Source organism: Salvelinus sp. IW2-2015, linkage group LG27 (genome assembly GCF_002910315.2).
Source record: "Salvelinus sp. IW2-2015 linkage group LG27, ASM291031v2, whole genome shotgun sequence".
In the NCBI taxonomy this organism is placed as follows: Eukaryota; Metazoa; Chordata; class Actinopteri; order Salmoniformes; family Salmonidae; genus Salvelinus; species Salvelinus sp. IW2-2015.
Window position 1 is genome coordinate 28393707 of NC_036867.1, and position 24839 is coordinate 28418545.

At 41.2% G+C, this 24839-nt stretch overlaps 1 protein-coding gene across 3 annotated transcripts in view; it reads left to right on the top strand.

The window, feature by feature from the left end:
• The window catches only part of LOC111953620 (neural cell adhesion molecule 2-like), a 396017-nt gene extending 371893 nt beyond the window's left edge, over positions 1-24124 (top strand). The window contains exons 15-17 of one of the 3 annotated variants that reach the window (XM_023973008.2): positions 10885-11092; positions 18945-19061; positions 20863-24124. In XM_023973008.2, the coding sequence (XP_023828776.1) occupies positions 10885-11092; positions 18945-19061; positions 20863-20977 (440 nt within the window). In that variant the 3' untranslated portion in view covers positions 20978-24124. The remainder of the gene's footprint in view (positions 1-10884; positions 11093-18944; positions 19062-20862) is intronic. The other 2 variants (XM_023973009.1, XM_023973010.2) reach the window with 2 other exon arrangements.
• The last annotated feature ends 715 nt before the right edge of the window (positions 24125-24839 follow it).

Below are 24839 nucleotides of genomic sequence, written 5' to 3' on the forward strand. Positions count from 1 at the left end.
TTGTTCGGTAAAGTTCATATTTATATCCAAAAATCTGAGTTTACATTGACGCGTTACGTTCAGTAGTTCCAAAACATCCGGTGATTTTTCAGAGAGCCACATCAATTTACAGAAATACTCATTATAAATGTTGATGAAAATACAAGTGTTATGCATGGAACTTTAGATGCACTTCTCCTTAATGCAACTGCTGTGTCAGATTTTAAAAAAACTTTACGGAAAAAGCAAACCATGCAATAATCTGAGGTCGGCGCTCAGAGCCCAATCAAGACAAAAATATATCTGCCATATTGTGCAGTCAACAGAAGTCAGAAATAACATTATAAACATTCACTTACCTTTGATGATCTTCATCAGAATGCACTCCCAGGCATCCCAGTTCCACAATAAATGTTTGTTTTGTTCGATAATGTCCATCATTTATGTCCAAATACCTCCTTGTTGTTCTAGCGTTCAGTACACTTTTCAAACTAACGACGCGCGTGCAAGTCCAGCGGAAAGTACGGACGAAAAGTTTAAAAAGTTATATTACAGTCCGTAGAAACATGAAAAACAAAGTATTGAATCAATCTTAACCTGTCTAGCCCCAATAGTAATAATAATATGCATATTGTACGAGCAAGAATAGAGTACGAGGCCGTTTAAATTGGGCACGATTTTCCCCTAAAGTGTAAATAGCGCCCTCTATCCTCAACAGGTGTTAAGGATGTTTTTAACATTATTCTTCAATAATGTTCCAACCGGAGAAATCCTTTGTCTTCAGAAGTGCGATGGAACAGAGCTCTCTATCACATGATCAGCGCATGGTCAGCGCATGTTCAGCTCATGGTAGACATTACTCAATCCCCTCTCATTCGGTCCCACTTCACAGTAGAAGCATCAGACAAGGCTCTAAAGACTGTTGACATCTACTGGAAGCCTTAGGAAGTGCAACATGACCAATATACACTGTATCTTCAGTAGGGAATGAGTTGAAAAATGACCATCCTCAGATTTCCCACTTCCTGGTAGGATTTTTTCTCAGGTTTTTGCCAGCCATATGAGTTCTGTTAGACTCACAGACATTATTCAAACAGTTTTAGAAACTTCAGACTGTTTTCTATCCAAATATACTAATAATATGCATATTCTAGATTTTATGGTTGAGTAGCAGGCAGTTTACTCTGGGCACGCTTTTCATCCAGACGTAAAAATACTGCCCCCTACCCCAAAGAAGTTAACGCCGGTCTTTCTCTCTCTTGCCTTTGCAGTATTAAGAATGTAATGTCTGAGTGTTACAACAGAGAGACACTTGGCTAAAACATTAACATAAAAAATTGGACATTGAAACAATATTTCTAACATAAAGAATGTGGGAAATGTTTGGTGGGGGATCTAAACAATACATCCTGTCAAAAGTATATTGTTTTGTGATATCATTAAGGACAGTATAACAAGATAAATATACTCTGAAAGTAGACACGTCCGACTTACCAGGGTTGCATCTAAATGTTGTAAAACTTATGTGATTAAGAATACTTTTGTGAAGATGAAATGTGATTTTAGCCGTCTAAATGAGGTAATTGTTTTTCATCTAATCTTTTGCCAAGTCAGTAACCACGCCCACGTGAGCGCCGACATTGTGGCAATGTGATGAAACCGCCCTCCAAGGTGAGTGCTTAAAATTACTCGCTGAAGAATTAACATATCAGACCAAAACATGCCGGGTTGCTGCCGGTGTGTAAAGTGGTCCTAGCTCTAACCTGAATAATCAACCATTGAGACCAGTCTACTTGCAGCGCGAGCTGAATACATAACAAAATGGTTTAACACTACAAGAGCAGAAAATGGTGGGACCCTCTGGAACTTTCGAGTGAAGAGGATAGGGACTATACAGGAACATTCAGTCTGCAGCTGTTTAAATACCGGTAGCCTCGTAAACTTGACCGAGGACAAATGCGTGGGTACCGCTGATGGAACCAGTCTAACGAACACTCAGAGACAAAGAAGTTTACTACAACTACTAAGGATATTGTGACTTCTGGTGGACAACCAGAGACTTGCATCGAACTCACCATAGACGGATCGAGTGGTTTCAACAGAGAGAGATGACAAAGACATACAAGCGTAAATATATTCACTACCTTTCAAAAGTTTGGCGTCACTTAGAAATGTCCTTGTTTTCCATGAAAACATACATGAAATTAGTTGCAAAATTAATAGGAAATATAGTCAAGACGTAAATAATGATTTTTAATTGAAATAATAATTGTCCTTCAAACTTTGCTTTCATTAAAGAATCCTCCATTTGCAACAATTACAGCCTTGCAGAAATTTGGCACTCTAGTTGTCAATTTGTTGAGGTAATCTGAAGAGATTTCACCCCATGCTTCCTGAACCACCTCCCACAAGTTGGATTGGCTTGATGGGCACTTTTTACGTACCATAAGGTCTAGCTGCTCCCACAACAGCTCAATAAGAACCTAGGAAGAAACCTAGAGAGGAACCAGGCTATGAGGGGTGGCCAGTCCTCTTCTGGCAGTGCCGGGTGGAGATTATAACAGAACATGGCCAAGATGTTCAAATGTTCATAGATAACCAACAGGGTTAAATAATAATAATCACAGTGGTTGTCGAGGGTGCAACAGGTCAGCACCTCAGGAGTAAATGTCAGTTGGCTTTTCGTGGGCGATCACATTCAGAGTATCTCTACCGCTCCTGTGATCGCAATTTAGAGTATCTCTACCGCTCCTGTCTCTAGAGAGTTGAAAACAGCAGGTCTGTGACAGGTAGCACGTCCGTTGAACAGGTCAGGGTTCCATAGCCGCAGGCAGAAGAGTTGAAACTGGAGCAGCAGCACGGCCAGGTGGACTGGGGACAGCAAGGAGTCATCAGGCCAGGTAGCCATGATGCATGGTCCAAGGGCTCAGGTCCTCAGAGAGAAAGAAAGAAAGAAAGAAAGAAAGAAAGAAAGAAAGAAAGAAAGAAAGAAAGAAAGAAAGAAAGAAAGAAAGAAATACTCCAGATATAACAGACTGACCCTAGCCCCCCGACACATAAACTACTGCAATATAAATACTGGAGGCTGAAACAGGAGAGGTCAGGAGACACTGTGGCCCCATCCAAGGATTCTCCCGGACAGGGCCAAACAGGCAGGATATAACCCCACCCACTTTGCCAAAGCATAGCCCCCACACCACTAGAGGGATATCTTCAACCACCAACTTACCATCCTGAGCCAAGGCCGAGTATAGCCCACAAAGATCTCCGTCACGGCACAACCCAAGGGGTGGGCGCCAACCCAGACAGGATGACCACATCAGTGACTCAACCCACTCAAGTGACGCACCCCTCCTAGGGACAGTATGGAAGAGCACCAGTAAGCCAGTGACTCAGCCCCCGTAATAGGGTTAGAGGCAGAGAATCCCAGTGGAGAGAGGGGAACCGGCCAGGCAGAGACAGCAAGGGCGATTCATTGCTCCAGTGCCTTTCCGTTCACCTTCACACTCCTGGGCCGTACTACAGTCAATCATAGGACCTACTAAAGAGATGAGTCTTCAATAAAGACTTAAAGGTTGAGTCCGAGTCTGCGTCTCTCACATGGGTAGGCTGACCATTCCATAAAAATGGAGCTCTATAGGAGAAAGCCCTGCCTCCAGCTGTTTGCTTAGGAATTCTAGGGACAATAAGGAGCCCTGCGTCTTGTGACCGTAGCGTACGTGTAGGTTTGTACTGCAGGACCTAATTGGAAAAATAGGTAGGAGCAAGCCCATGTAATGCTTTGTAGGTTAGCAGTAAAACCTTGAAATCAGCCCTTGCCTTAACAGGAAGCCAGTGTAGAGAGGCTAGCACTGGAGTAATATGATAAAAAATGATGGTTCTAGTCAAGATTCCAGCAGCCGTGTTTAGCACTTACTGAAGTTTATGTAGTGCTTTATCCAGGTAGTCGGAAAGTATAGCATTGCAGTAGTCTAACCTAGAAGTGACAAAAGCATGGATACATTTTTCTGCATAATTTTTGGACAGGAAGTTTCCGATTTTTGCAATGTTACGTAGATGGAAAAAAGCTGTCCTTGAAACAGTCTTGATATGTTTGTCAAAAGAGAGATCAGGGTCCAAAGTAACGCCGAGGTCCTTCACAGTTTTATTTGAGAGAACTGTACAACCATCAAGATTAATTGTCAGATTTAACAGAATATCTCTTTGTTTCTTGGGACCTAGAACAAGCATCTCTGTTTTGTCCGAGTTTAAAAGTAGAAAGTTTGCAGCCATCCACTTTCTTATGTCTGAAACACAGGCTTCCAGCGAGGGCTATTTTGAGGCTTCACCATGTTTCATCGAAATGTACAGCTGTGTGTCATCCGCATAGCAGTGAAAGTTAACATTATGTTTCCGAATGACATCACCAAGAGGTAAAATATATAGTGAAAACAATAGTGGTCCCAAAATGGAACCTTGAGGATCACCGAAATTTACAGTTGATTTGACAAACCATCCACAGAGACAAACTGATATCTATCCGACAGATAAGATCTAAACCAGGCCAGAACTTGTCCGTGTAGACCAATTTGGGTTTCCAATCTCTCCAAAAGAATGTGGTGATCGATGGTATCAAAAGCAGCACTAAGGTCTAGGAGCACGAGGACAGATGCAGAGCCTCGGTCTGACGCCATTAAAAGGTAATTTACCACCTTCACAAGTGCAGTCTCAGTGCTGTGATGGGGTCTAAAACCAGACAGAAGCGTTTTGTATACATTGTTTGTCTTCAGGAAGGCAGTGACAGCTTTTTCTAAAGATCTTTGAGAGGAATAGGAGATTTGATATAGACCGAAAGTTTTTCGATATTGGGCCTCTGTACGCCTATGTACGCCTATGTATATTCCATAAAGAATCTGCCGTTTCCAGCTACAGTAGTCATTTACAATATTAACAATGTCTACACTGTATTTCTGATCAATTTGATGTTATTTAAAGGACAAAGATGTGCTTTTCTTTCAAAAACAAGGACTTTTCTAAGTGACCCCAAACTTTTGAACGGTAGTGTACATTGCATTTATTTTCGAATGAGCGGTCGTTCTTGTGCGAAGTATTCACATTCCCATGAGCATAGTTTTCCAACTCTATGTACAATGGGTCCCCTTCTGTCTTCCCCAACCTTTATTTGTCCCCACCCTCTCTCCATTGTGTAACTATCCGCCATATCGGGTTAGTCCACTAGGGACTTTTCATTGCATTATGTTAATAATCAATTCAGCCTATACTGTGTGTTTATGTATTTCTGTGTGATTATTTAGTGAGTATGTAAATAAATAATTAAGCCAATTTGTGTATTGCTGATTTATACGTTAGGTTAGGGTTCGTGCAGATATCCAAGAATTGTGCGACGTTCAGAATGAGACTGATGAGGTAATGATTAATAATTGACTGTGATTGATGTAAGAGATATTTATATCTTTAGAGTTTAAGTCGGGAGATAGTAACTCGTTAACCCCTCTTGGGTACGTGAGACGTTAGCGTCCCACCTCTTCAACAGCCAGTGAAACTGCTGGGCGCCAAATTCAAATACAGAAATACTCATTATAAAAATTCAGAAAACAAAACATATTTTACATAGGTTTAAAGATTAACTTCTTGTGAATCCAACCACGGTGTCAGATTTAAAAAATGCTTTACGGCGAAAGCATACCTTACGATTATTTGAGAACATAGCCCAGCAGACAAATCATTACAAACAGTAACCAGCCAAGTAGAAGAGTTACACAAGTCAGAAATAGAGATAAAATTTATCCCTTACCTTTAATGGTTTTCATATGGTTGCACTCAGCAGACATTAATTTACTCAATAAATGTTCCTTTTGTTCGATAAAGTCTCTTTATATCCAAAAAACTCAGTTTTGTTCGCACGTTTTCTTCAGTAATCCACAGGCTCAAACGTAGTCAAAACAGGCAGACAAAAAATCCAAATTGTATCCTTATTGTTCATAGAAACATGTCAAACGATGTTTATATTCAATCCTCAGGTTGTTTTTAGCCTAAATAATCGATAATATTTCAACCGGACAATAACGTCGTCAATATAAAAGGTAAACAAGAAAGGCACTCTCTTGGTCGCGCGCATGAAAAAGCTCTGGGACACTTTAGGGTCCACTCATTCAGACTGCTCTTACTTCCTCATTTTTTAGAATACAAGCCTGAAACAATTTCTAAAGACTGTTGACATCTAGTGGAAGGCATAAGAACTGCAATTTGAGTCCTAAGTCAATGGGTACTGTAATGGCATTGAATAGAAAACTACAAAACCAACAACAAAAAACGACTTCCCGAATGGATTTTTCTCAGGTTTTCACCTGCCAAATCAGTTCTGTTATACTCACAGACACTATTTTAACAGTTTTGGAAACGCTAGAGTGTTTTCTATCCTAATCTACCAGTTATATGCATATCATATCTTCTGGGCCCGAGAAGCAGGCAGTTTAATTTGGGCATGCTTTTCATCCAAAATTCCGAATGCTGCCCCCTACCCTAGAGAAGTTAATGTACATGGGGAGCTAACATTAATAGTATGCATGTCAATCTCTCATGGTTCAAAGTGAAGAGATTAACTTCATCACTACTTGTTAACTTCTCTAGGATAGGGGGCAGCATTTTGACGTTTGGATGAAAAGCGTGCCCAGAGTAAACTGCCTCCTACTCAGTCCCAGATGCTAATATATGCATATTATTATTAGTATTGGATAGAAAACACTCTGAAGTTTCTAAAATTGTTGGAATCATGTCTGTGACTATAACAGAACTTATTTGGCAGGTAAAACCCAGAGGACAAACCATTCAGATTTTTTTTTTGGAGGTCACTCTCTTTTCAATGGGTTTTCATTGGGAATTCAGATTTCTAAGGGACCTTCCTGCAGTTCCTATCGCTTCCACTGGATGTCAACAGTCTTTAGAAATTGGTTGAGGTTTTTCCTTTGAGAAATGAAGAAGTAGCCATGTTCAGAATGAGGCTCCAGTGAAGTGTACTGTTTGTTAGAGGCGCGTGACCAGAAAGCATGCTACACATTGTTTTCCTCCGGTATTGAACACAGATCATCTCGTCTTCAATTTTATCCATTATTTACATTCAAAAATACCTAAAGTTGTATTACAAAAGTAGTTTGAAATGTTTGGACAAAGCTTACAGGTAACTTTTGAGATATTTTGTAGTCABGTTGTGCAAGTTGGAACCGGTGTTTTTCTGGATCAAACGCGCCAAATAAATGGACATTTTGGATATATATCGACGGAATTAATCTAACAAAAGGACCATTTGTGATGTTTATGGGACATATTGGAGTGCCAACAGAAGAAGCTCGTCAAAGGTAAGGCATGAATTATATCTTTATTTCTGTCTTTTGTGTCGCGCCGGGAGGGTTGAAATATGATGGTCTGTAATTGTTAGCTGGGGTGCTATCCAAAGATAATAGCATTGTTTACTTTCGCCGTAAAGCATTTTTGAAATCTGGTGTCTCAATGAAAACTCATTGAAAAGACAGTGACCTCAAAAAATAAAAATTCTGAATGGTTTGTCCTCGGGGTTTTGCCTGCTACATAAGTTCTGTTATTCTCACAGACATGATTCAAACAGTTTTAGAAACTTCAGAGTGTTTCCTATCCAAATCTACTAATAATATGCATATCTTATATTCTGCGGATGAGTAGCAGGCAGTTGAATTTTGGCATGCTATTTATCCAAAAGTGAAAATGCTGCCCCCTGCCCTGAAGAAGTTAAAGGGCCAGCCATGCTGCCTTGTTCTGAGCCCATTTTAAAGTCCCTCTTTGTGGCACCTGACCACACCTGAACAGTAGTCCAGGTGCGACAAAACAAGGGCCTGTAGGACCTGTCTTGTTGATGGTGTTGTTAAGAAGGCAGAGCAGCGCTTTATGTCAACATTTTTTGACCGTGTCAGTTTACAATCCAGGGTTACTCCAAGCAGTTTAGTCACCTCAACCTGCTCAATTTACACATTATTCATTACAAAATTTAGTTGAGGTTCGTGGTTTAGTGAATGATTTGTTCCAAATACAATGCTTTTAGTTTTTGAAATGTTTAGGAATATTCCTTTCCACCCATTCTGAAACCAGCTGCACTTTTTGTTAACATATTCATATTCTCTTATTTAGAATGCTTATTTAGAACAGGCCAGTTTCAAATGACGCAACCATTAGCATTTGAGCTGGCAACACTTTTTTCAGAAACTATTTACACAAACACAGTCCTTACAAAGTTATGTCCAGAATGTGAGCAGTTTATTTTTGGATGCAATGTTCAGACATTCACAGAAGTAGCTACAGCATAACATAATCATCCAAACCGGAAAAATGTAGGCTACATTTGTCCTAGCACTAACTGAGGAAAGATTGACATAACACAAGAGGTCATATATTTTTACTCTCGGCTGACAGAAACTACAATATGAATTAGCTAATAGCAATTACTATGTATAATTAATTACATCACGGGTGAGCTTACCATTGATCTAAATAATTGAGTAAAACACTTTCTAGAAATCGAAAGTAATCCGACAATAGGTAGTATGTGCGCGCCGCCATGTTTGTTTTTTCGCATCAACCAAAGATAATAAGACGAGACAAGATGAGTTTGGTCTGTTTATAGTACGCATGTTGAAGGGGGTGTGTCGTCTACCATCGTTCACAACCCACCATTCACTTCCGGAAGTTCTCGAAAAATGAGTGAACCCTTACTCACCTTGGTTTGTTATAACATTTTTGGTCCGACAGATGAATTATGTGAAACTCAAAACGCATTGTATGTCAACAAACATGGCTCCACACATAGCTGGAATTAGCTTAGCTCATCATAATCAGTACAACCTTCTAAAAAGTATTTTACACACATAATAGGTGTTAAAATCTATGCAATAACCGGAATGCATTATTTGTCATCAGTACTTTAAAACGTGAATAAAACTGTAAATACATTTGGAACAGTGAGTGCATTCTGACGTCAAGTGCATAAAACAACTCACGCTGGGCGACATTTAGAGATATTTGGAACTCACGTTTGAAAAGGTTAAAAAAAATTACAGTCATTTTCTTAAAACTTCTTAAGACTAGGGGGCGATATTTTCGTTTTTGGCTAAAAAACGTACCCATTTGAAACTGCCTATTTCTCAGCCCCCGAAACTAGAATATGCATATAATTGTCAGATTAGGATAGAAAACACTCTGAAGTTTCCAAAACTGTAAAAGTTTTGTCTGTGAGTTAAACAGAACTGATTTTGCAGGCTTAAACCTGAGGAAAATCCAATCAGGAAGTGCCCCTGTTCTTGAAACCTCTCTGTTCCTATGCATCCCTATTGCCCATATAAAGGGATATCAACCAAACTTCTTTTTCTATGGCTTCCCTAAGGTGTTAACAGCCTTTAGACATAGTTTCAGGCTTTTATTTTGAAGAATGAGCGTGAACGACCACATTGCGTAAGTGGATAGGTGAGGGCTCTCAGAGTGACTTGTGCGCAAAAGAGAAAGGCAATCATTGTTACTCCCGGTCCTAGTGAAAAGCCAACTGTCCCGGTTGATATATTATCTAATAGATATTTGAAAAACATCCTGAGGATGGATTATAAAAAACATTTGACATGTTTCTGTGGACATTATGGATATAATTTGGAATTTTTGTCGGCGTTGTCGCGACCGCTCTTTCCGGTGGATTCCTGGGCATAACGCATCAAACTAACGGCGGTATTTGGATATAAAAAATATCTTTATGGAACAAAAGGAATATTTGTTCTCTAACTGGGAGTCTCGTGAGTGAAAATATCCGAAGATCATCAAAGGTAAACGATTAATTTGATTGCTTTTCTGATTTTCGTGACCAAGTTACCTGATGCTAGGTGTACTTATTGTTTTGTCGAGCGATCGATAAACTTACACAAACGCTTGTATTGCTTAATTTCAAAATCTGAGACGACAGATGGATTAACAATAGGCTAAGCTGTGTTTTGCAATATTGCACTTGTGATTTCATGAAATTATATTATATTATATACCTGTGGCGCTAGGCTAGGCTATACTAGTCAGCGTTTCTGATGACAATTATCCCGGATCCGGGATGGGTGGTTCAGAAAGGTTAATGGCTGCATGAGTATTAGTAACTGGAATAAGCAATTTCATAAACGTGAGGTGTCTGGTTGCTCCTAAATACACACCACAGACCAACAAATATTTTTTACATCAACAACATAGGAATCAATACAAAATTTATTGTATTACCTATTGCACACTCTATTAGCCCCAGCCTTTGGAACTTTGGTTTTCCTAGATATGGCTACTGTATTGTGATCACCACATCTGATGGATTTGTATTCTGCTTTAAAGCACAATTCTGCAGCATCAGTAAAGGTGTGATCAATACATGTTGATTATATAATTACTGTGCTGTTTGTAACTACCCTGGTAGGTTGACTGATAACCTGAACCAGGTTGCAGGCATTGGTTACAGTTTGAAGCTTTTTCTTGATTTGGCAGCTTGATGAAATCCAGTCAATATTAAAATCACCCAGAAAATATACCACTCTGTTGATATCACATACATTATCAAGCACATACTGACTGTTAGCACTTGGTGGTCTATAGCAGCTTCCCACAGGGCTCTCTCTCTGTTTCTCCCATCTTAGCAGACTCCCAGTTCAGCAGCTTGGGCCTGGGGGCGGTGGTGACTCGGTATATAACTTGTTGAGTGACAATACTCTCTCTCTGTCTGGCCTCCATCCAGCAGACTCCCTGTTCAGGGGCCTTGGACTCAGGCCTGTGGGTGGCCAGGGTTATGTTAATAAGATGTGTGTCACTTACTCTTTCTCTGTAACTCATTGAGTGACAGTACTCTCCCTTTGTCCGGCCTCCATCCAGCAGACTCCCTATTCAGCGGCCTGGGGTTGGGGCCTGTGGTGGGCCTGGGCCTGGTCGGCTTCCTCCTGGTACTCGTGGTGGTGGATGTCAGCTGCTACTTCCTGCGCCAGTGCGGCCTGCTCATGTGTATCACGCGCAAGCTCTGCAGCAAGAAGACGGCCACCAGCGGCAAGAGCAAGGAGATGGAGGAGGGCAAGGCCGCCTACCTGTGAGTGGAACTTTGAATTGTGAAGACTGACCTTGTGTCATAGAATGTGTGATGTGACATTGTCAGTCAGTCAGGCAGTTAGTCGCAAGTGATTGTTCACCTGCTCACTCACTCACTTGCTTACTCATTCACTCCCTCTCAGAGTGTATCTCAATTCTTTCTACTCCCTTTTCCCTCATACATTCTGATCTGGAAGAATTGGATAGGTGAAAGTTAATCCTCCATTTTGTTTCTGACATATTTATTTTCACCTGTCCAAACTTTACATATAATTGCAGATGATGGAAAGTAAGCCATTTTATTGAGACAGTTTATATCTCACCCGGACACTCCCCACTGTCAAAATATGTAAATCACTCCTTCAATCTTTTAATGCTCACTCTTCATTATGCAGAAATATACTTGGCACAGTTTGTTTTTTCATGTGAACTTGTATGTTTGGTGTGTATGCACGCATGTGTTGGTTTTTGCACGTTCGCGCATGTGTGTCAAATCAAATCAAATAGTATTAGTCACATGCGCCGAATACAACAGGTGTTGAACTTAGAGTGAAATGCTTACTTACGAGCCCCTAACCAACAATGCAGTTAAAAATATATACGGATAAGAATCAGAGATAAAAGTAACAAGTAATTAAAGTGCAGCAGTAAAATAACAACAGCGAGACTATATACAGGGGTACCGATACAGAGTCAATGTGTGGAGGCACCAGTTAGTTGAGGTAGTATGTACATGTRGATAGTTGTAGATAGTGACTATGCATAGATGACAACAGAGAGTAGCAGGTGTGTAAAGAAGGGGGGGAGCAATGCAAATAGTCTGGGTAGCCATTTGACTAGATGTTCATGAGTCTTATGGCTTGGGGGTAGAAGCTGTTGAGAAGCCTCTTGGACCTAGACTTGGCGTTCCGGTATCGCTTGCCATGCGGTAGCAGAGAGAACAGTCTATGACTAGGGTGGCTGGAGTCTTTGACAATTTTTAGGGCCATCCTCTGACACCACCTGGTATAGAGGTTCTGAATGGCAGGAAGCTTGGCCCCAGTGATGTACTGGGCTGTTCACACTACCCTCTGTAGTGCCTTGCGGTCGGAGGCCAAGCAGTTGCCATACCAGGCAGTGATGCAACNCTTGGCCCCAGTGATGTACTGGGCTGTTCACACTACCCTCTGTAGTGCCTTGCGGTCGGAGGCCAAGCAGTTGCCATACCAGGCAGTGATGCAACAATTCAGGATGCTCTCGATGGTGCAGCTGTAGAACCTTTTGAGGATCTCAGGACCCATGCCAAATCTTTTCAGTCTCCTGAGGGGGAATTCATTTTTTCGTGCCCTCTTCACGGCTGTCCTGGTGTGCTTGGACCATGTTGGTTTGTTGGTGATGTGGACACCAATGAACTTGAAGCTCTCAACCTGCTCCACTGCAGCCCCGTCGATAAGAATGGGGGCGTGCTCGGTCCTCTTTTTTCTGTAGTCCACAATCATCTCCTTTGTCTTGATCACATTGAGGGAGAGGTTGTTGTCTTGGCACCACACGGCCAGGTCTCTGACCTCCTCCCTTTAAGCTGTCTCGTCGTTGTCAGTGATCAGACCTACCACTGTTTTGTCATCGGCAAATTTAATGATGGTGTTGGAGTCGTGCCTGGCCGTGCAGTCATGAGTGAATAGGGAGGACACGAGGGGACTGAGCGAACACCCCTGAGGGGCCCCTATGTTGAGGATCAGCGTAACATATGAGTTATTACCTACCCTTACCACCTGGGGGGCAGCCCGTCAGGAAGCCTAGGATCCAGTTGCAGAGGGGTGTTTAGTCCCAGGGTCCTTAGCTTATTGATGAGCTTTGAGGGCGCTATGGTGTTGAACTCTGAGCTGTAGTCAATGAATAGTATTCTCACATAAGTATTCCTTTTGTCCAGGTGGGAAAGGGCAGTGTGGAGAGCAATAGAGATTGTATCATCTGTGGATCTGTTGGGGCGGTATGCAATTTGGAGTGGGTCTAGGGTTTCTGGGATAATGGTGTTGATGTGAGCCGTGACCAGCCTTTCAAAGCACTTCATGGCTACAGACATGAGTGCTACGGGTCGGTAGTGATTTAGGCAGGTTACCTTAGTGTTCTTGGGCACATGCACTATGGTGGTCTGCTTAAAACAGGTTGGTATTACAGACTCGGACAGGGAGAGGTTGAAAATGTCGTTGAAGACACTTGCCAGTTGATCAGTGCATGCTCGCAGTACACGTCCTGGTAATCTGTCTGGCCCTGCGGCCTTGTGAATGTTGACCTGTTTAAAGGTCTTACTCACATTGGCAGCGGAGAGTGCGATCACACTGTTTTCCGGAACAGCTGGTGCTCTCATGCATGTTTCAGTGTTATTTGCCTTGAAGCGAGCATAGAAGTAGTTTAGCTTGTCTGGTAGGCTTGTGTCACTGGGTAGCTCTCGGCTGTGCTTCCTTCCTAGTCTGTAATGGTTTGCAAGCCCTGCCACATCCGACGAGCGTCAGAGCCGGTGTAGTACAATTCAATCTTAGTCCTGTATTGACTCTTTGCCTGTTTGATGGTTCGTCTGAGGGCATAGTGGGATTTCTTAAAAGCTTCAGGGTAGAGTCCCGGTCCTTGAAAGCGGCAGCTCTAGCCTTTAGCTCAGTACGGAGGCTGCCTGTAATCCATGGCTTCTGGTTGGGGTATGTATGTACGGTCATTGTGGGGACGACCTCATCGATGCACTTAATGATGAAGCCAATGACTGATGTGGTGTACTCCCCAATGACATCGGAGGAATCCCGGAACATATTCCAGTCTGTGCTAGCAAAACAGTCCTGTAGCTTAGCATCTGCTTCGTCTGACCACTTTTTTATTGATCTAGTCACTGGTGCTTCCTGCTTTAATTGTTGCTTGTAAGCAGCATTTGTGGCGTGTGTGCACATACATGTGTACGTGAAAAAATCTGTATATGTGAAAGAGTGGAAATACAAGGCTATGTGTTTGTTCAGAGTGTCTACATCTAGGTTACAGTGTGTGCTTATCTGTGTTCAGGATTCACTGAGCATGCCATTACAAAACCACAGCTATTACTATTTACCTCCACTTTCATTCCATGGAGCTGGAGTTTCATTTGAAACAGCATGAATAATTAATAAATGCAAGATAGGACTGATGACTCTTGCACAGCAGAATGGATGGAAAGAGTGATAGAGCTTGGGAAAGATGGAAAGAGAGAGAGGGGTTAGGGAGAGCGAGAGATAAAGAGAATGAAAGAGGAGAGAGGGACAGAGGGAGAAAGATGGATAGTGGGAGAGTTGTCAGTGTGCCTACTTGCTGTCTCTCAGCCAAGGCAAAGGAAGGGAAGAGCCTAACAAGACAGCGTGTAGCTAGACTGACATTGTGCTGAGTTACAAGGAGGTCTAATGGAGTCTACAGTGTGTGTGTGTGTGTTTGTGTGTGTGCGTGCTTGCGTGTGACTGTCTGGTCGGTGGGTGGGTGGGTGATACAGTACTTTTCAAAAGTATTCATCCCCTTGGCGTTTTTCCTATTTTGTTGTATTACAACCTGTAATTTAAATAGATTTTTTGGTGATTTCATGTTGTGGACATACACCAAATAGTCCAAATTGGTGAAGTGAAATTTAAAAAATTACTTGTTTAAAAAATAAATAAAAAACGGAAAACTGGTGGGTGCATTTGTATGCACCCCCTTTGCTATGAAGTCTCTGAATAAGATCTGGTGCAACCAACTACCTTCAGAATTCACATAATTAGTTAAATAAAGTCCACCTGTGTGCAATCTAAGTATATACAGTGACTTGCGAAAGTATTCTCCCCCTTGGCATATTTCCTATTTTGTTGCCTTGCAACCTGGAATTAAAATAGATTTTTGGGGGGTTTGTATCATTCGATTTACACAAAATGCCTACCACTCTGAAGATGCAAAGTATTTTTTCTTGTGAAACAAACAAGAAATAAGACAAAAAAACTGAAAAGTTGAGCGTGCATAACTATTCACCCTCCCAAAGTCCATACTTTGTAGAGCCACCTTTTGCAGCAATTACAGCTGCAAGTTCTTGGGGTATGTTTCTATAAGCTTGGCACATCTAGCCAATGGGATTTTTGCCCATTCTTCAAGGCAAAACTGCTCCAGCTCCTTCAAGTTGGATGCGTTCCACTGGTGTACAGCAATCTTTAAGTCATACCACAAATTCTCAATTGGATTGAGAGGCCCCAGAGTCTGCAACACCACTAAGCAAGGGGCACCACCAAACAAGTGGCACCATGAAGACCAAGGAGCTCTCCAAACATGTCAGGGACAGAGTTGTGGAGAAGTACAGATCAGGGTTGGGTTATAAAAAAATATCCAAAACTTTGAACATCCCACGGAGCACCATTAAATCCATTATTAAAAAATGGAAAGAATATGGCACCACAACAAACCTGCCAAGAGAGGGCCGCCCACCAAAACTAATGGACCAGCCAAGGTGGGCAATAATCAGAGAGGCAACAAAGAGACTTACTGCTAAAGCAACACTTGAGTGGTTTAAGGGGAAACATTTAAATGTCTTGGAATGGCCTAGTCTCAATCCAATTGAGAATCTGTGGCTTAGAGATGACTTAGAGATTGCTGTACACCAGCGGAACAGTTTTGCCTTGAAGAATGGACGAAAATCCCAGTGGCTAGATGTGCCAAGCTTATAGATACATACCCCAAGAAAGTTGCAGCTGTAATTGCTGCAGAAGTTGGCTCTACAAAGTATTGACTTTGAGGGGTTGAATAGTTATACACGCTTTGTTTCACAATAAAAAATATTTTGTATCTTCAACGTGTTAGGCATGTTGTGTAAATCAAATGATACAAATCCCCCAAAAATCTATTTTAATTCCAGGTTGTAAGGCAACAAAATAGGAAAAATGACAAGGGGGTGAATACTTTCGCAAGCCACTGTATCTTCCTGCTGAGACTGCAGACTGCAGACTGCCTCTGACTTGGGCCTTTCTACACATCTGAGGGATTTGGATTAATGGAAAGTAGGAGATGCTTTAAGTTTAAGATGCTAAATCAGATCCACCACGGTGCTTAAGTGGTGCTAAAATGGGATTCTAAGTCTTAGAGATGTGTTGAATGTTCTGTAGGATTGTATATGTTATGTAAGACACTTACATGTAAATGGTCCACCTACTGATGACAGTAAGTGGTGAATTGAAAGAGATGATACCGTGTGTATAGTAACATTAGATTCTGATGGAGTTGACTTGTGTAGGGTTGTGATTCGTAATTCGTGTATGGTTGTGCTGGTCATGTCTATGACGGGAAGCATACAGCGTGTTTTACCAGTTTGCTTTGGGCAGCATCTCATTCCAAAAAGTTGTTCCCTTTTTTGCAGCCTCGCTAGATCTGATTAAAATCAGTGTAAGCAAAATAGAAGAAAATAGCTAGAACTACTGCTTACACCAACTCATTGTCTCAGATCTGCAGGGTGGTTGATCAAGGGCAGAGGGAAAGGGACAACAACCAGCCCGTATTTGTTATTATTTCCCACTCCTTCCTGCACAATAGCGGCCAACTTTATATCTCCCAAAGAATCACATTATCACTAAACAATTTGATGAAATTAAAATAACTTTAATTCACTGGCTAATGAACTATTAATTGATTTCAGGAATGCATGCTTTCAGCATTTTTAGGTGACTATGCATACAAATGTGCATTAGCAATGTATAATTATTTAGTTGCATATTTGATGTGTTTTTGCCTGCCATAATTAATTTTGTATTGAGCAAGGACGTGCTTATGTGGAAAAGGTGTTAATAAACGGTGTGTCCTTTTTAATAGATTCACATTGTGTTTCTATACAAACAGAAATAAGTCATAATCAGAATAATTTATTTAGCTTATACTGTATAGTGCTTTTCAGTACCAAAAAATAATCTCAAAGTGCTTAAAAAACTAAATAAACAAGCACAGCATTATAAAAACAAATTAACACGTTAAAATAGAGAGAAATGCATTTGGGGACCTAATACTACTATGAATAACTATGAACACCCAACATGATTGATTAACCCATTTATGTCTTCTACAGAGATAAATGTACAAGTAATCTCCTATACTTAATTATTGTTTAGCATTTAAAGCACTGTACACTTTTCACTAAGTGGGAAATATAGTGGCAAAGTAACTGACCGTGTTTTTTTAGGTTTGTAAGACTAGTTCTGCATCTTGGAGGAAATAGTAATTGAGTCATCTTTGGCTTAGGAGTGTTGTCTTATGTTTTTAGGTTATAATTGAATATGTAAGGTCTGGTGGGACTTGAGCACTGCACTTTAGCTTCGTAAAAAGCATGGTTTATATGTGCTTCCTACATGCTGTTTAGAGGACTTGGACTCATTTCTCCCTTGTGTTTAAAGCAGGGGTCTCAAACTACAAGCCTGTAGGCCAAATGCAGAGTGGGGCCAAAAGCAAGCTGCTTTAATGTGGATGGTACTTGTCAATTGTCTTTACATGTTTATATTCGGCCTTCTCAGACTGTTTGAGGAATTAACCTTATGCTAGGCATACACTACACGCTTCTAAAATCTTAACAACTTGGACGTGCGCCAATTGCCTTGTCCCAAATATTTCATTCTGTCCCTCCTCAACCCCAGGTTGCTCACATTACACAATGATTCCCTAGTTGATCTTGCCCTGAGTTTCTCGGTTGTCATAGGAAAGAAATTCTGACACGCAAACAGTGAGCTGGTTTATTAGTGTGCACATTATTATGTGCAGAAACATTAATAAAAGAGACAGAGGAGCAGCGTATGGACTTAATATGAAATAAAAAGGATAATATGAAATTATCTTTTTGGTTTCTATCATGGTAGGATGCAGATGTAATATTGGTGCCAACGGGTGGGTGGAGATTTCACTTAAGGACCAATGGAATGGTCACCAGGCCGGGTCACCAGGCCATGTAAAATGAACTTGCCATTGAAAAGGCATTGCGTTCTCTCCACAGCTCCATCAATCTATCTTCCATGTGTGTGTTGCTGTTGCTTTCTTCTTCGCCATCATTGTTGGTCTCACATGCTGAGTACTCATTGGCTATTGTCAGCAGTCCTTGACCAATCGCATCATAGTACTGCACATACTACAAGATGTCCGACCAAAATGTTCAGAAAATTCTCAGACAACCGACAGGGGTCTGGAGAACGGAACAGCCATCATTCGTGTGTCCTTGACACGCTCAAACTTCGTGAGTCCCAACGTACTAATCCTAGCCCTAGTTCATAGGATTTCACCCCGATCATGGAAATTTGTCTGGGACGGCAAAAACGTGGCGAATTTGTGGCAAAAGAATTGAGCAGTGTATGCCCGGCATTATGGATTTTTCAGGCTTATTATAGGACATCGGCCCCCTCAGAGTCACTACTGACATACTGTGGAGCTTAACACCCAAAACCCCTGAGATAGGAAGTGGTTGAACCCAGGGCCAGCCAGGTTCCCCCGGCTCAGCCCAATTCAATCCCTTTGGATTGTCAGCAAGCCCCAAAGCACTGGTGTGGATAGCCTTATTGGCGCGATTAACGTTGTCGTAGGAAAGAGCAAGCGAGGGAACGAGAGAGGCTTCCCCACTGTACTTTGGTGTCACTTGGAGGCTCTGTTAGATTACAGGCAGGCACACTGAGATATCGCCTGAGCATTCTGTGTGAGGGTTAAGTATACAAGGTTGCATGGAGACATGGCCGCTGGAGATATCATAGAAGAGAAGGAGAGAGGAGAACAGGAAAGCGCTGCTTCTGTCTGCTTTGTGTAACAAATGGATTTGCTGAAGTTTGTGTGTAACTGTGTGCGCACGCATGTGCATGCTCATGCCTGTGTGTGTTTGTGCGTAGGGGCGATGGGTCCAAGGATCCTATCGTTGAGATGAGAACGGAAGAGGAGAGAATAACTAACCACGATGGGAGCCCAGTGCACGAACCCAACGAGACTACACCGCTCACAGAGCCAGAGTAAGGAACCAGAACCACTAGGATTCTAAGGCCCTGTCCACCCTAATGCTGTATTTAGATGGTTACGAGGTAGACGACAATCCGAATGTCATTGTTTTCAATGACAGCACGACGGTAAATGCCATTGAGGCAGGCGGTGAATGCCGTCAGTTGCGACTGTAGAAGGGACTTGCCCCCAGAGTTCAAATATTTAAACTTTTGCCGTAGCGTTGTTTTCTACCGGATGTTGATTTACAGTGATTGTTTACTGAAATCACCATAGTAACGCATACGAGCGTGCTGGCTTGCTTTTGCCATCCCCCTCTTTCTCGTTCATGTCCAGCTATGCTTACTGGTATGATGTTTTTTGCGTCCCTCGTCTAAATGCAGCATAATGTAACCCCACCCTAACCCAAATATGCAGCCATATTAGTAGAAAAGGGCACTTTAGCTGAAGTTGACAAGAAGCATAAGGAGTTGGTGTTTTAGTGTGTTTTCTAGGTCTTGGCTAATGGTGTTGCCCTTGCACTCACTTAACTGATATCATTTAAGGACATGGTTATAGGTTGTAGTAGTGGACTGGACATATAGTGGTGGAAATGTGCTTTAGTATGAAAGAGTATGGTGAATTTAGGCCACAACCGTGTCCAGTCATTGAAGAGCCTTCTACAGTATATGGTTCAACAGCCAGGGGCCAAAGTCAATGTTTATTCCATCTTATAACAGGCCTCTTCAACACAAGGGTGTACCTTGCCGATGGGATCGTTGAACGCTACTGGATTTGATAGTTGTAGTGTTGTCTTTAATCAACTGAGCTTGTATGAGTACTGTAAATTAATCAGGTGTAGATTGTTCTTGGTTGTATTTCCGACGTTATAGAGTAAGGATTGTTTTAGTTACATCCTTTTTTGTTTGTGTATTTCTTGTGTACACTACCATTCAAAAGTTTGGGGTCACTTAGAAATGTCCTTGTTTTTGAAAGAAAAGCTCATTTTTTGTCCATTAAAATAACATCAAATTGATCAGAAATATAGTGTAGTCATTGTTAATGTTGTAAATGACTACTGTAGCTAGAAACGGCAGATATTTTATGGAATATCTACATAGGCGTACAGAGGCCCATTATCAGCAACCATCACTCCTGTGTTCCAATGGCACGTTGTATTAGCTAATCCAAGTGTATCATTTTAAAAGGCTAATTGATCATTAAAAACCCATTTTTCAGTTATGTTAGCCCAGCTGAAAACTGTTGTTCTGATTAAAGAAGCAATAAAACTGGCCAAAAACGTTTGAACGGTAGTGTATGTTCAGTAAGTCATTTGAGGGCTGTTGAAACTGTTGACATTATAAACCACCATATTAATATATTGACAAAGTAAATGAATTAATTAGACAGTCAGTCAGGTAGTGCTAACTTTGAATGTATTACATGCATTGAGTAGCAGTAGGGGACCGTTACCTATGTTATGGATGCATCATTCTCCATCGTGCTCACTCTATGCTGCCATGGAAACTACCACTCATCCCACCTCTTATAGTTTGCCAATAAGGATGCATGCTCTGTATGTGTTTATGTAAATGATTTAGCTAAATGTCATATCAAAATGTATACGGCTCACAGGGTGATAAAGTCCTTTCACATTCCACATTTCTATGTATTGATTGTTTATGAGTGTCTTCTCTGTACTGTTACCGTAGTTAACAATGAACAGCCATGGTCATGAGTGAGACGTGGGTTTAGTGAAATATGTAGTTATAATTAACCCTTTCATCTGAAGTCTCTCACTCAGACGTGTCTGTCTCCTCTGTCTCTCTCCCACAGGAAGCTACCGCTGAAGGAGGAGAACGGGAAGGAGACGCTCAAGCCCGACATGATCGAGATCAAAGTGCACAGCGACAACAGCATCCACACAAAGCAGGACGACAGTAAAGCATAAAACGTGTGTGCCTTTTTGCCCCTCGCTGCAAACGAGAACATTTCGGAGCATCTTACCCTGAGATCAAAATACAGAAAAAAACACAACACATAAAAAATAGATGTCCATAAGGGCCCAGAGAAAAAGAAAAGTGTGTGTAAATACAAATAAGAGAGAGCAAGCCAGAGAGAAAGAGAGAGGAAGTCCCCAACAACAAGCGTTTATATGTGACTAATCAATTATGTTGTTTCTATCCAAGATGGCTCCAGTCGAGGACACTTCGTGTTGATCAGTGATTGTAATATTGTTTTGTTTTTTTCCTCCGACTTTGGTTTTGTTGTTGTTTTTTACGCCTTTGCCGTTGCTTTTCCGTTGCTTTAATTTATTTCCTTCCCCCTCTTATTCAATCCTCATTTGCGAAAACACACCCGCTCCTACACACATGCATAAACACACGAACACATACACACATACACACCAAAGCTCTCTGTCACACGGATAAGTACCGCCACTATCAACTCCCACTCAAGTCTGCTGTGCCTGATAAAAATATCTCCAACAGTAGCATTGACAGAGTAAGCTACCCTACCCTCACTGCAGCAGTCTCGTCTGTATTCTATTGCGGCTCTGGTCTAAGATGTGATGTCTGGGCTGTCCTGTTTAATGCTTGTGTACTACGCTACATTCGCCCCTGTATGACTGAGTATGCCCACTCCTCTTTGAGCTTCCGGCTCAGAGAATGTTGAGCTTGCTCATCGGTTATGCCACCATTTTGTTTTGTTTTTCTTTTAAAGAAGATGAAAAAATGAACAGGTACTGTAAAGGTACCTTTGCACATTGTAGTGATACTCGTCTTGGTGTGTCTGAATGAGAGCTTCCACCGAAGCGTGTGTCTGCTGTTATAAGTGTGAGAGCTATTTTTGTGTAAATATATTCAGCATATTTGATCAAAATCGTTTGCGTTAACTATGCAGACCGTCTGTCTCCATTATTTTACTAGTGTACCATGTATTTCCATAAGGTGACAGCATGACAGGAAAAAAATCTCTGATGATAACAGCTATTTGTTAGCCAGTCGGAAAGAATCCCCCAAGATCCATTATGGTTCTAGGTGGTTACATCTGGGAGGACTACATGGTCAGTACACATGGTCTGTGTGGTCAGGAAGTTAGTCAGGAAATTTAAAATATTTTGAACAGAATATGAACATAGTTACACCTGCCACTGTTGACCAATGAGCTGGCTTCATTGTAGGGGATTGTGCAAGGCCGTGTTTTAGCACTGGTTTTGATGTGATCCCATAACCAATAATGTCAAAAACAGAATACTGCTGTTTTTTGGCAGAAAATTCATCTGTACCGAGCCCTTAGAGTTATAGGTAATGTTTCCTGTGTATATGTTAACCGTCTTCATGGTGTATCCGTAACCAGGCTACAGCGCTTGTTATCTCACACAACAATAAACAACAGAGACCATTTTGTGTTATTTCATGGTTACTCTGCTTTACATTGAATGTTATTTTAATTCATTTTTTGCAGTAAAACATTTTTTTTGCCATTTTTTCTCAAAGACAAGAAAAAAAACAATTGTTGTTGACATGAAATTGAAATGTGAAAATAATGTGGTTGTCATGCAGTTTTGTGAGTAGTTATTGGGACAAAAAGTAGTCTATAAAAAGGAAAAGACGGTCATGCCCGATATTGTTTGTTTCATTTGAAAGTTGTGCCACCATTCTATTGGCTAAAGGCGAAAACCAATGAATGTCTAATTGTTCTGTTCTCAGCTGCTAAAGACTAGACTCCAACACACGGGCATAAAGTATTTCAGTCATACTATTTAGATACACTTACATTATAGCTGATTTTAGTTTAATGCCAAAATGAATTATCAAAAACCAATAACTTTTTTCTGGTCATATTCTGTATCCGATGTTGTCATGTAAATAGGTAAAGAAAAAAAAGATATTTTACAAAGCTCATGTAAATAGACCCGGAAAATATGAGTCTTTTTTCAAAAGCAAAAACAGGCTTTCTTGTGTGAACGCTCTCCAGCTGAAAAAAACACTTATTTTAGTTCTGGTCCGACAGTTCAGTGACGACGTGACAGTGATCTTGACTATTCATCACTTTACCCTCAAGAAAACACACACACAGTGAGCCCTTAGGCCACTTCACAGCATTTCAATGGAGGCTGTAATAAAGATAATAGCATGCCTTGGTTTTCCCACGGCCCATTGTCCCCCTGGTCCCTTGCTGCAGTGGCAACAGTGTAAACCATTAAATAAAAATTGAATAGGAGGCTTGTTTGCCATTAGCCGAGGGAGCGGCGCACATAATCTTTGGAGACTGGACTGTTCCTTGCAGAGTCGACGTGACGGACACCGACGTGCTGCCCATTAGTTTGTAATGACCCTGTCGTTAATTATACAGTGGTGCTGTGAATGCTGGGAAATTTAGTATTTGCCACTGCTTGAGAGCTAGGTGGACTCTGACAGTTAGCTCTGCTAGGGTAACTAGGGTTTTAGCACAGGCAGCATACAGTATTTGAGCACTGAAATGTGTGTGATACCGCGTGTGTGTGCGTGCCTGTACATACATAAGTAAGTGAGTATAAGTCCATGTGTCCTGCGTGTGTCTTACACTGAATTTAAAAACGGATTATCATCAATTCTCTGGCTGGAGCGCTCTGCATGTGTGTGAGAATCCCCTCTACCCCTTTTTGCTCCATTGGTTTTACCCCATAAAACTGGCTTTGTTTTCTCCCCCAAAGCACGATGTGTAAACTGTACCTGCAATCTTGGAGTTGCTCTGTAGCCTGTTAAGACAACTGTAAATAGGGAGCACAGTGCCTGATGGCCATGAGATTTGTACATGTTATTTTATATCTGAATATGAGTCTTTTCCCCCGTTCCCTCCTCCCAAATCTCTCCCCCTCGGACTCCGTCTCTGTCTCTGTAGAGAGTACTGGTGTGTTTCTAGCTCCGTGAATTGTGTCCCCCCCTCTTGTCCCCCTCTGGTCTCACCAGACTGAGTGTGCTTACGCAGGTGGTGGAAACTGTCGACGTGGCTGTAACCTGTGGAACACCCTGTAATAAACCTCCTGTCATTGTATCATCTGTAAATAAACATGTCCTGGTAAAAGATGATGCATGTAGGAGTCGGCCATTCAGGAGGTTTCATCTCGTCTTTTATCTTGGTTTTGGTTTTACTACATTTGGTGACCCATGTGAAGAGAATTAAAGAATAATTGTGGGTGTCCCAAATGGTACACTGAAGTGCACTATATAGGAAATAGAGTGTCATTTGGGACACAGATTCCGACTGTAGTGGTGCAACACAAAACTTGAATGGGAATTGATTCAATGTCAGACCTGGGTTGAAATACATTTGTATTTAAGCATTTGTATTTTAAATATTTATTTTCTTTGTATTGGAGTATTTTCAAATACATGCCAATATTTTACAAGTGTATTTCCAAATACATTCCATTATTCAACTACTTTTATTTTCAAAGAGAAAATAGTCAAATACTCACTTCGAAATGTATGCGAAAGTAATTGAAATACAATAAATAGTATTTTAACTGAGAATATTACAAAAACACCATTTATGAGCATGCTTTAGCACTTTATGAAAAGTCAGTAAGTGCATATTTGTAAATAAACCTCAATCGCACCAAGGTTGCTTCCAAACCATATCAGCAAGCCTCAGATGAGAGGGACCGAGCAAAACATATTAAACTCGATTCTATTTCAAGAGACAAAGTGCTTTCTTAATGATAATTTACCCCAAAAAACTTAGAGCTCAGCTCAAAGGGCTCCAAATGGTTCAAAGTTGCCCCCTCTTCAAACCTCATTTGAAGTTTATAGATAACATGTACTCGC